The sequence below is a fragment of the Neophocaena asiaeorientalis genome, unplaced genomic scaffold, assembly GCF_003031525.2.
Source record: "Neophocaena asiaeorientalis asiaeorientalis breed wild unplaced genomic scaffold, Neophocaena_asiaeorientalis_V1.1 scaffold218, whole genome shotgun sequence".
Classification (NCBI taxonomy): Eukaryota; Metazoa; Chordata; class Mammalia; order Artiodactyla; family Phocoenidae; genus Neophocaena; species Neophocaena asiaeorientalis.
Window position 1 is genome coordinate 3,826,509 of NW_020172818.1, and position 12,758 is coordinate 3,839,266.

At 41.5% G+C, this 12,758-nt stretch overlaps 1 protein-coding gene across 2 annotated transcripts in view; it reads left to right on the plus strand.

The window, feature by feature from the left end:
• Nucleotides 1–256: 256 nt before the first annotated feature.
• LCORL (ligand dependent nuclear receptor corepressor like) overlaps nt 257–12,758 on the plus strand; it is a 160,133-nt gene continuing 147,631 nt past the window's right edge. The window contains exon 1 of one of the 2 annotated variants that reach the window (XM_024741764.1): nt 257–524. In XM_024741764.1, coding sequence (XP_024597532.1) covers nt 368–524 — 157 coding nt within the window. In that variant the 5' untranslated portion in view covers nt 257–367. The remainder of the gene's footprint in view (nt 525–12,758) is intronic. The other variant, XM_024741765.1, reaches the window with a different exon arrangement.

Below are 12,758 nucleotides of genomic sequence, written 5' to 3' on the forward strand. Positions count from 1 at the left end.
CTCCGTTAGCACGCCGGTTCCTGGCGGGGCTCCGAGCCTCTGGCTCCTGCTCAGGGTTTTCGCGGGCGGCGGGAGCGGTACGGCTCGCTTGAGTAAACTCCGGGGGGAGGGGAGACAGGGGAGTAGATGGGGAGGCGGGGTCAGCGGAAGCGGCAGGTTGCTTCCTTCTCCTCACGCTCCTTCCCCGCCTCTCCCAGAGGGAGCGGTGGGAGGGGGAGGGAAGGGCAGAGGGAAGGTAGTGTGACACGTGTCAATCAACCCCCCTCCGGGGGGCGCGCGCTCCGGGGCTCGCGCCGAGGGCTCGCGCCCCTGCCTCTCGTGCCTGCGCCGCTCGTATGTAAATGAGGGCGCGTGACGCGGGACGCAGATGGACAAGGGAAGAGAGAGAATGGCCGCTGCCGCCGCCGCTGCTGCCGCCGCCGCCGCCGCCGCCGCTCAGTGCCGGAGCCCTCGGTGCGCGGCGGAGAGGAGAGGATTCCGGCGGGAACTCGACTCTTGGCGCCACCGCCTCATGCACTGTGTAGGTAAGAGAGACACGGGCCGGGGCCCCGGCTCCGCGCGGCGACGGCTGCCGCAGCCCGAGGAGTTTGTGGCAGAGGGGTTTAGTTGAATCTCCCGTTCGGGTCAGTTCATTGGGGGAGCGAGATGGGAGCGGCGGCGGCGCGGCGGATCCGGCGCTCGCCTTTTGTCTGGGGGCTCCTCGCCCGGCGTGGTCCCCGCTCCTTTCCCCTCCTCTGCTCTTTGGCTCCCCGGGAACTGTTAGTTCGGACCCGCTCGCCGAGCCCCCAAGGAAACGGCTCGCTTGCGCTCTCCCCGAAACTCCTCGGCGCCCCTGGCCGCTCGCCGTCCACCCTGTCAAGAGGGAGGAAGCGGGCCGGTGGGTCGGCGCCCGGCCGGAGAGGAGCCCGCGGGCAGAGCCGGCGGGAGGAAGGCGGGCTGGTCCGCGCCCCCGCCGGGTGCACACACACCCCCTTCTGCCGCCGGGGTCCGGGCGGGCCGACGCGACAGGGTTCCCGGGGACGGGGACCTGAACGACCCCCGGGAGCTCGCGGGGCGGGGGCCGCGGGTGAGCCGGCTGGGGGCGAGGGGCGGCGGGGGCGTCGCCCGAGGGGCGGGGGCGCCCAACTCTGCCCTCTCGCGCTCGGCGGCGGCGGCGCCGTGTGTACTCCTTTAAGAAGGAGCCGCTCGAGCGCTGACGGTTGGGATTTGAAGTTCTTTCTCCCTCTTTGGAAGTCTGGACGGAGGGGGGGGTGTTGCCATGGCGACGGCAACCCCCCTGTTCTCCTCGCGGACGCCCCGAAGACTCGGGTCCTCTTTTACTGTCATGTGATGGACCCTTCCTTGCACAGACACGCACATCGCCCTCCCCAACTCCCATCCCCGTTCTGCAATTCCGTCTTCCCTTTTGGTTGGGTCGGAATCTTTCTGCTTCAAACTTCTGGGCTCCGGGCTGTCATTCTGAGGGTTGCTCGGGGGTGGCGAGAGGTGGTGGGACCTCCCCACCTTGCCGCCGTCGCTGTTTTGTCTGAGTAAGACGTGTGCGTGGAGCTGTTATCCAGCAGGTTGGATAACACCGAGTGGGCACCGAGGGGATAACGCGGTTTTTGGGATGGGGTGTGTTGTGTTTGTTTTGGAAGGGGTTGATGGGTGGGAGAGTAGAAGAGGTAGAGGGAAGGTTTTATTGTTTAAGGAGTGGATAGTGGCAGCAGCTTGCTCGACTGGCAGTTAAATCTTGGCATTTGGAGTTGAGGAGTAACCTTAGTGCCCTAAGAAAACAACTCTCGTACCCTGTTTCCATCTGTTCTTGCGCCACCTCGCGCCCCTTTTCCCCAAGCCCCCTCAGATTTGTTTGGTTAGCGCCTGAAGATCTTTCTTGTTTTTCACTAGTGAAAAGGAGATCGTGGTAGGATAAACTAGTACAACTTCAAATCAGAAATGTGCACTGCAGAATACGGTGGATATAGGAAAACGTACGAGAAGGAAGTTTGCTCTGAGTAGGGGCATTTAAGTTATGTTCAAGCAATTCACTGTTTTACGCTTTAAAATATGTTTTGTTCTTATCTAAGGAAATGTTCTAGGAAATAGCTTTAGTCAGGTATTCATAAGTGATTTTATCTCTTTTTAAAAAGTGTAAAAAAACCCTCACGGTATTCTTATATAAAAATTTTAAGCGAAGGGTTGCTGGTGCTTCCCGAATACAAAATGGACCCTGTTTTTATAATTGCTTATGTAAAGATCTCTTCCACTGACAACCTGTTTGAAAATTGTTGAGTTCGTTCAGTTAGAACGATCAGGCAGGATGATAGCATTGTAACACTGGCTCGAGATACTATTGTGTTAAGTTTTGCCGAGGCACAGTTATTTGATGGTATCTTTGGACAATTTTTATATTTTAGAATACTTTGGCTTTTTCTTTTTTCTCGCTTGTTTAGATGCATTAAGTATGGCTTCGTCTCACAAAAATATATGTGCTTTTGAAAAATAGTCGAATTTTAATTAAACACAAAATTAATTGGATTTGATGGAAGAAGGGAAATAGGATGTCCTTCTGTCTTACCTACTTGGATATTCAAGTAGGATTGGAAGACATTGAAGATTGTGTTAATGCTGTGTGTCTAATATGTAGTCTCTATATTACATTTTTAATGTAGTATACAGTTGTATCGTATTTGAAAGAAAATTTTTTCCTGAGCTCTAACTGTATTTGAGAATTATTTCCCACAGTCCCAGTCCTAGTCAGGAGACCTAGGAAGATCCATCTCATAGTTTGTTTTTATCATGCTTGTTTTTTAAATAAACAATAAAACTCTCTTAAGCAGGATATACACTGGTTGATTGGGTTTTTTTCAGTAGTCTATATGTGAAGCACCTACTCACAGTATGAATTGGGATTAAATGTATTTTGTGTAACTCTTTTAAGTCACCTTTTGCTATTACTTTGTAAATATATTTGAAAAAAGCTATATTCTTTTTACTTTGCATGTGTGTATGTGTGTGAATATATATGTGTATATGTACTTCTGTATTGAATATTCATTGCTCTTATTGGTTGAAATTATTTTTATAAAATATTCTTTCTGCCTTTGGGGAAGAAAATGATCCACAAGTCTTATTTTTAAATGAAATATGGAAATTGTAAGCAGTGTCTCAGGGCCTTACAGCAAATTAGTATTGAGCCAGTAGTGAAGTTTTAAAATCTCAGTTCTTAGCCTAAATCTTTAAAGTAATCTCATTCATTTTTTAAATAGCATATATAAATATTCTAATTTTATGAGCAAAAAGTTCATTTTCCTTGCCATGACTGCTTGTAGTTAGCTAAGATGTTTAACTCTTGATATGAAAAATGATATTTACCTTTATTTGTGGAACTCATCTCTTTAGGTTAGGTTTATGGTTACTCTGTGATTTAATCCTGGTTTTTCTTTTTTTATAATTGAAGAGTTGTCCTGTAAGCTGTGTGGCCCAATTAATAGCTTTATTTACAATGTGGTGCTTTTTACAATTTGATTTTTCTCTGTAATCATCCTGTACTGTGCTATACTTTTGAATATGTTCATCTAACAAATGTTTGAGTGCTTATTGGATATAATAAATAGTATCCTAGTACTCAGCATGTTGAGTGATAACAGATATAGTCCTGGATCTTATGGAATTATATATGGAATATATAATTAGTATCTGATAAATCATATAATTTAAAGCAAAGTCAAGTCCAGGATAAAAGAAATGCATTAGTATATTTTTAAACATTATCAGGACTTGTGTAGTCCATTAGGATATTTGATCTGGGAAATAAGTTCTGTTTTGTTTTAACTTTTAATTTTGATATAATTCCGAACTTACAAGAAAAGTTGGAAGAATAGTACCAGGAACTCCTCTATACCCTTACCCACATTCACCAATTGTATTACATTTTGAAGTATTTGCTTTATCATTCTTGCCTTATATCTATTTTTTTTTTTTTTTCTGAACCATTTGAGGGTAATTTGGAGACATGATGCCTCTTTACCCCTAAATTCTTCAGTTATATTTCCTAAAGCCAAGGACATTGGCTTACCTAACTACAGTATAGTTATTAAAACCAGGAAATATAACATTGACATACTATTAATGATACTATTATCGAATTCATAATCCATATTCAGATTTTATCCATTTTACTTTATAAGCTTTTCCCCCTAGCTAGGATCATACATTGCACTTGGTTGTCATATCTCTTTTAGTCTCTTTAAATCTGGAACACTTTCTCAGCCTTTCTTGTATTTCTTGACCTTGACATTTTTGAAAAGTACAGGAGAGTTATTTTGTAGAATGTCCCTCAATTTGAATTTGTCTGTTGTTTCCTCCTGATTAGATTGGTTATGCATTTTTGGCAGGAATATCTCTGAAGACATGTTCTGTCCTTCTTAATACATCATATCTTGAGATTCATAATGTTGTTTTGTCCCAGTGTTGGTGATGGTAGCTTTGAAAATCTGGTTAATGTGGTATTTTCCATATTTCTCCCTGAAAGTTACTATTTGTCCTTTTGTAATTAATATGTAATTTGTGGGGAAATACTTTTGAGGAACAGCATATTTACATAGTCTCATCAAAACTTTACCCACAAGTTTTAACATTCATTCATGATTTTTCTAGCTTCATCATTCTGTAACTAGTAGTTGATATTCTGTCATAAAGCAGTCTATCCTGTCTTCTTTATTTATTTTTGTTAGTTATTTTCATCCGTATGAACTCATGGGTTCTGATTTTATTGAGTGGTTAAATCCATTACTGTCATTATTTTGATTTCCAAATTGTCCCAGGTCTGGCCAGTGGGAGCCTCATCAAGCTGTCCTGTGTTTTTTGACAAATCACACGTCTCCCCAACCCCTCCCTGCCCAATGATTATTTTTGAGCACTTCCTTCCTGCCCAAACAAGATATTCCAGGTTCATCTTGTACTTCACATGTCCCAGCCCCGACATCAACCATTTTTCCAAGGAGCCCTCCATTCTTTTTAGTGGAAAATAGATTTAGATACCAAAACATGAACACGAGGTGTCTGGACTGTTTTTTTTTTTTTTTTTTTTTGCGGTACGCGGGCCTCTCACTGCTGTGGCCTCTCCCGTTGCGGAGCACAGGCTCCGGACGCGCAGGCCCGGCGTGGCTACGGCCCACGGGCCCAGCCGCTCCGCGGCACATGGGATCCCCCCGGACCGGGGCACGAACCCGCGTCCCCTGAATCGGCAGGCGGACCCGCAACCACTGCGCCACCAGGGAAGCCCCCAGGACTGTTTTTAAGCCCTCTTTTTCTGATTCAGAAGTTAATGATCAGTGTAACTGATTTGCCTAAGGTTACAACAGTAAAACAATGAAGATTTGATTAGAATCATTTAATAAACTACAACATACCATTGCTGTCCAGTAGAAATAAAATGGGTGCCAAATATATTATTTAAAATTTTCTAGTTGCCACATTAAAAAAGCATGTTTGATTTAGCTCAATATATTAAAAATATTTTAACATTAATCCATATAAAATTGTTGAGTTAGTTTACATTCTTTTTAAAACATTAAGTCTTTGAAATCAGTTATTATAGCGTATCCCAGTTTGGACTAGCTACATTTCAGGTGCTTAGTAGCCTCATGTGGCAAATGGCTACCACATTGGACAGCACAGTTTTATAGTGTAGTGACTCCAGCCAAGGCTTGATTATCTTGGTACCACTTATTTCAAATCTGTTGATACTAACCAAACTGATAGCTTTCCCCAAATCTTCTATTCCCCAAATCTTTTATTTGAATAACGTAATATAGTGAATGGGAATATAGGCACTGGAGCTAGACTACCTGTGTTTGAACTCTAGCTCTCTAGCTGTTACCACCTACCAGGGTGGACAAGTTACTTAACCTTTCTGTACTTCAGATTCTTACCTGTAAATTGAAGATAATGAGGTTGTTCGAAAATTAACTGTGTTGATATATGTTAATATGTGTCTGCCATATAGAAAACATTCCGTAAACATTTGGTGTTATTATTATTTATGCAGGCTGTTAAAAGCTTTGAGCTTTATGTTTTTGCCAGTAGATTCTTTCTGGTGGGAATGCTGATGAACAATGAAGAGGTCATGAGGCATGTTAGAGAAAAAGATAGTAAGGGCTTGAAAGATCTATATTCTAGGGTATTCTTGAGCCGTAGAGTCATGGAGTTTAAGAGTCACAGTATAATCACTTAGCTTGATCTTCGCTTTTTATGTATAAGAAAAGCAAAAGACATTTGATGCCGTCCTATGTTGCAAGGAACGTTTTGGCTTTGTGGTAGCTGAATACAAGAAATCCGTTTAAATTCATTTAAAAAAATCTGTATCATTATATCATCTTGAACCTACTCTTTGTTGGTACCTACTCTCTGTACTCTTCCTGTTAACCACATCACTGTCTTAGAGTTCTACACTCTGCAGGTGTTTGCAGAGTAGACTTTTCCAAACTACCTGCCCCATTGATAATCAGCAGTATCAGGGGCAGAGGATATTCTCTTCCTCTATTTTTTAACCTCTGAAGAAGTTACGGGAGCACTTCATAGAGCTATAACACTTAAAGATGGGATAGTCCAGGTAAATAAAGTTCTAGATAATCAACTTGACACTTCTTTCCGGCTGCTTCTTGCCTCCTCCTCTTTTATTTTTCCACCAACTTCTACCTCATCTTGTCACTATTGCTATGTAAATTCTGGAAGAGTAGATTTACTTAGAAATCTGGATTTGATGAGAACTGGTATGAATGGGTCAACTACCCAAAAACTTTGCACAACTGTCTTTTCAGGCACTAGCAGATTTTTTATCCATTAAAAAAAGATGTGAATTAAAGCACTATCTAATAATATGTATCAGGCAAATGGAATCTGTGATGAGCATGAGTAGTTGGGTGGTAAAGACATATCCACATTTCTCTGTAAATAGGCACATTGTGAATTTTGCTTGTAAAATTTGAAATTCTGTGTACTCTTGGATTGTATACTTGGAAGTTCTGCCATCCTTGGGTTCAAGCAGTATATGAATTTCGTATATTTGCATATGTTAGAAACAGGCTGTATGCTGGTCTGAGCATATCACATGTATTCTCCTTTCTGTGTGGTGCTGTCTCTTCCTGTGTCTGCTACTTCCCTTGGCTGGTTACATTGTGTATCCCTCCCTGTTTGGCGGGGTACTGTGATAAGTTCCTGTTATGTCACCAGAAGTAGCTATTATGTATCCTCCACGCTCCCCTGGTTTATCTTTCAATCCTGGTGTTTAATTCTTCTACCACTGTGCAGTCTTGGGAGGAGCAACAGAGGCATGTAGATTTTTGGATATGCAATTTTTTCTTCCTTTTTCGTAAATCCAGTTTTTCAATTATAATCTCATACGTTATTGAGGTTTAGAGTTTCTATCTTTTTCTTTTTTGATAATATTCCTTCTTTTTTGGGTGTGTGTGTGTGTATTTTATTCACCACAGAATAAAGATAGGAGGCTGTGACTAGGCCCAGACCAACCTACTGCTACCATTAGGAAACTAATTAAGGTAACAATGCCATATTTACATTTGAAGAACGGCACTTTGCTCTTAATAAAGCTAAATAAAAATTTGTTTTGAGGATTTTTATGTTTTCTAGAAAACAGCTTACAATGAAGAATCACTTTTCTATATCTCCTTTCCTTTTATATGGTTTTCCCATAAATTGGCAACAACCCTGCTTACTTATATTTGCTTCTTTGTTTTTCTTTTCTCTTTACCTTGATCTGTTACCAAGTTATTATTATTTTCTTTACAATATCTCTTGGATTCAGTTTTTCTGATGAAGTGTTAAGCACTTGGGCCGATTTAGGTAAGACTCTAGTTTATATCAGTATCTGCAACATTGATTTTACTGTCCTTCAGTCTAGCTTATAACCTGTATTAAATCATTATTTGGAATAGCTACTTTGATTTTGTACTTTACAAAGCAGTAGTGTCTCCCACTTGTCTTTTTTCATCAAATGAAAGCTCCGGACAGTATCCAGTTAGTTGGTCATAGTCCACCGGGCTCCTTCCCTGTTTGTTTGCCTGGTTTCTTCTTTAGACAGCCCAACCACTTTCATCTGCCTTTACTTTTGTTTTGTACACATTGCTCCAAATTCTTGAGTATCTTATTTATCATAACAGCTACCCTGCCTGCATCCTCAGTCTCCTTTAAAATTCAGTTGTAGCCTAGAGTCTTTTCTAAAATATTTCTTGAAAAACGAGTTTGAGACTTTCTCTGTTAATTCATATTGGCCAGTTCTTTTCTGATGGCTATGTGTAAGGTGTGTATGTAGGGAAGAAGCTTTGTCCAGTCGTCTTCATATTTAAATAGTAAACTATTTAGTAAACAGTTTAGGGACAAGGGGCTAAGTCTTCACAAATGGTAAAAAGGATTAAGAATTGAAAGAACATAGTTCCTTTTTAGCCTCTATTGTTTTAACCTTAGGCACTGAGTCATTTCACTTTACATAGCTGGGAATCTACGGATAATAGATTTATAGCTGTCCTTAAATGTTCACTATCTTTTGTTTTTATGAAAGGTGTTATGATACTTACATAGTAGTGGTTTCTGGGCTAAAAAGATAAATTAAGGAATTACCAGCATAAAGATGATATTTAAATCCTTGAAATGGATGAGACCACCTAAGGGTCAGGGATAGTATAACTAGAGAGGAGTACTCAGTACCATGTCTTAAGGAATCTTAGCATTCCTTGGATGGAGGAAGAGGAGCCTCAAAGGAAAGCCACCGGACTTTCACACTGAAAAGTAAGGCCACTGGCTATGTCGGAAAACCAGGAGAGATGGTATTACCAAATCTAAGAGAAGAGTGTTAAAATAAGGAGGGATTGTTATATGTTGATGAGATGCCAAGTACCCTTAAACAGGGAAATGTGCATTGTTTTTGGCAGCATGGAAGTTCTTAGTGACCTTGACCGGATGAATTTCAGCAGAGTGGTAGGGATGGAAGCTATATTGTAATAGGTTAGAAAGTATTTAAGATGTATGGAAGAGGAGAAACCATTTGAGAAGCTACATTTTGAGGAAGAACAGATGTATAGAGCAGTAATTGGAAGGGTGTGGGATCTAGGGATGTTTGTTTTATGCATGGATAATAAGATGGAGAATACTTTTTTGAATTGATAATATCCATGATTACTTTATATGTTAATTAAGCTGAGACTTGATAGCAACAAAATATTGAGAGATGAATTAGATAAATAGGATGGGCTTGGTTTGAATCACTGAATGTGAACTCTAAAATTGTTTCTTTTTCTCTTCAAAACATATTTTCCTAATTAAGTTCATCAAGTAAAATATGGTTTGTGACATTAGTGTGTTACACAGTTTAAAAGATTGATTTTTTCCAGTTAATTTACTCTTGTCAGTCAATCATCAAATATCTTGAGTCCTACTGTGTGCTGGTTGATGGGAGTGTGATTCTGTGTTTCTTCCTTAACCAGGTTCTGAACTAGAAATAGACTTAGGAATCAGGGATCGAAATGTTAGCTTTTTAGATGGTAAGGTTGTATTGAAGAACCTGGCTTGTAGCTGAGGCCAGAATTAAGACAATATCATCCTGAACTGAACTTACCAACCTATCAAAGACAGAGCAGCTAGAGCTGCAGGCCTCTTCTAAAATACAAGGAAGCTCTACCCCATGTGGTTTGCTTATAGGTAGGTAGGACCATCTAGGCAGAATGAACGGTAGGCTTGAACGTGCATGAAAAGTGACCTTTAAAACATTAATCCATTCCACTAGGAACAACTATCAGCATGTTGCCAATACTAGTTATTCCTCTCTCCTTTGGTAGGATGAATAAGGGGTAGAGAAAAGAGCAGAAGCTTCTTCCAGAATACTTCCTCTAAAAACGTGATAAGAATTAGGAGAGGTGGGAACTGTGAGTTGGGTAAAAAACTAATTCCTACACTAGGAATTCTTTGCTTTTAAAGAGCTCACAGTTATCAAGGGTGTTAAGTATTAGAGATGGCATAATATAATGGAAAGGCTTAGGAGACAGCAATTAATTTTGATTTGAAGAATCTGAAATGACTAGGCTTCAAAGGATTGACTGAAAGCTGGGGTTGGCAGACTTTTTTTTTGTAAAGGGCTGGATGTAAATATTTTAGGCTCTGTGGGCCATATGGTCTTTATTGCAAGTACTCAACTCTGCTGTTGTAGCACAAAAGCAGTCTATAAATGAATGAACATGGCTGTGTTCCAATAACAAAATTATTTACAAAAATAGGCAGATTTGGTCTACTGGCCATGGTTTGCTGATCCCTAAGTTAAATGATCCAGCAGAAAAGTAGGTTGGAAGGAACAGGTTGAAGGATAGTGTAAACAAAGGTATAGAAGTCTAAGTAATGTATATTCTGAAAATATTCAGCACTCTAGTGTCACTGGAGTATAGGGTGGGAGTAGGAAGTAGGACTGAAAGTATAAATTATGGCATCTATAAGGAGGAAATTATAAGCCTTTGAAGTTTTTTTTTTGTAATGGGTAATAAGCATGATCAGATAAGTCGGCTTATTTTCATTTTGAACATCTGCTGTTGGTTCAGGTTCGAGGGTTTTTTTTATTTCTAATAGTTTTAAGAAGCTCAAATTGAAGCAGCCCTTTTAAGTCAAAACTGGGAAAACGAGCAATCTCCACTTCAATAAATTAATTAAGATATTGGATTGCTGAAGTACTCTCAGATGGCACCCTTCTTTTTTGCTTGGGTTCTGAACAACTTGAAAATTAAAACAAGGAGAAAGATGGAATTAGAATATTACTTTATTACTAATAGAGGCCAGGCTAGAGAAATAGGTTGGTGAAGGAGTCAGGTGTTCTGGCATAAGCCAATTTATCCACCCAGTGCTAGGCATACTAGGGAAGCAGAGCGGAGTATGAGCTCTCTGTGAGTATGTTCTCCCGATAGCTACTCCTAGGGTCTACCCAACTATTCTTTACAAAATCACCAATCAGATCAGTCTCTTCGCTCCGTAGGAGTGAAGAGAGGCTCAGATTGTGCTTACGACCATCCTTCCTCATAGAAACAGGGAGCAAGGAAAAGGTGTTACTCCTGTAACAATCAAGGCTAATTTTTGCAGAGTTGTATCTGGGCATAAGTGTACTGGAAACAATACAATTGTCATTATACTGAAAACAACTCAGACTTGCATATTCTGAATATTTTTTAAAATATTTAATTCTAGTGTTTGAAACACTCATATATTTTTTAAACTCTTAAAATAAAATTGGTAGTCTTGTTTTTTTGATGAACTAGATTTTTCTACAGGCCTATGTAAGATACTTAAATAAAATGCATATTTGGCTAGAAAAGAAAGACAAGACTTCCTTCTTTATCAGTTTTCAATTGACTTTTTAAATTTAGAAGGAATTAATATAAAAGAATTGACCACTGTTTCTTTAAGTGGAAAAAGCAGATACTTTGACAAATAGATTAGCCTTTTCTTTTTGCGGTACGCGGGCCTCTCACTGTTGTGGCCTCTCCTGTTGCGGAGCACAGGCTCCAGACGCGCAGGCTCAGCGGCCATGGTTCACGGGCCCAGCCGCTCCGCGGCACGTGGGATCTTCCCGGACTGGGGCACGAACCCGCGTCCCCTGCATCGGCAGGCGGACTCTCAACCACTGTGCCACCAGGGAAGCCCAGATTAGCCTTTTAATTAGCTTGGATTATGGGTGCTTATGCAGTTTATTCACTGGTATCCCTCTCTCTTTTTTTTTTTTTTAAGTGTCATCAGTTGTTCTTCCTTGTTCCCTTCTTCTTTCCTTTCGGAACGTTTCAGTACTGAAACCATCAGGTGGGACCAAACAAAGTGTCCACACTGGTTAGGGTATATGGGGGGAGGGGGCATGTCCTCTTGAAGGAGTGGGTATGTCAGAGCCTGGCAGGGTTGAGGAGGGTCCCCATGTGGGTTGATGGAGCTGGAGGTATGAGGAGCAGTCTGAATAGGAGGGGCGCACTAGTGTGAGGTGTTGGAGCCAAGCAGGGTCAGATGGGTATTTGTGAAGGTGAGTAGCCTGGTACAGAGTAAGAGGGATAAGAGGGCATCTACTAGGAGGTGATGGCCACCAGGGGTGGCAGCAGAAAGTCATCTGTGTAGGAGGGTAGCCTGGTTTGGGTGTATTCAGCCTCAAGTTGGATATTGTGGGAGGCCATGGTTGGAGGCATCCCAGTGCAATATCAGAACCTGAGGGTGGGGAGAGGAAGACATCCCAGTGGAGGATCAGCTCAACATGGGATGTTAGTGCCTAAGCAAGATGAGGAGGATATTCTTGTAGGAGGAGTGCCAGGCATGAGGAATAGGGGAGGTTATACCCGTGGAGGAAGTATGTGGGTGTTGGGGCAGAGAGGGGTAAAGAGAGCGTCCGTGTGGGGATGGGGAAGCAGCCACAATGGGAGGCTGGTAACATACAGGGAGACTAGTCAAATAAATCCTTAAGGATAATGGGAGCCAGCCTGTCACTGTCTGAGAAGGGAGTTACCGTTATGGAAGTGGAAAAAACTAGAATGCTTTCTGTAGTGTTGGATTGGAAAAGAGATACTGGTATGTGAATTCATGATTTTTCTTATATATAGATGTAGAATATAGAAATATATACTTATGCCCTAAACTGTTCACTGAGAAGGCACCTAGGAGCAGTGACACCCCAATAGCAGTGAGCATGATGCTTCATTGTTAATTTCCTGATTTTAATGGTCATATTTGTAAGAGAATGCCTTTGTAGG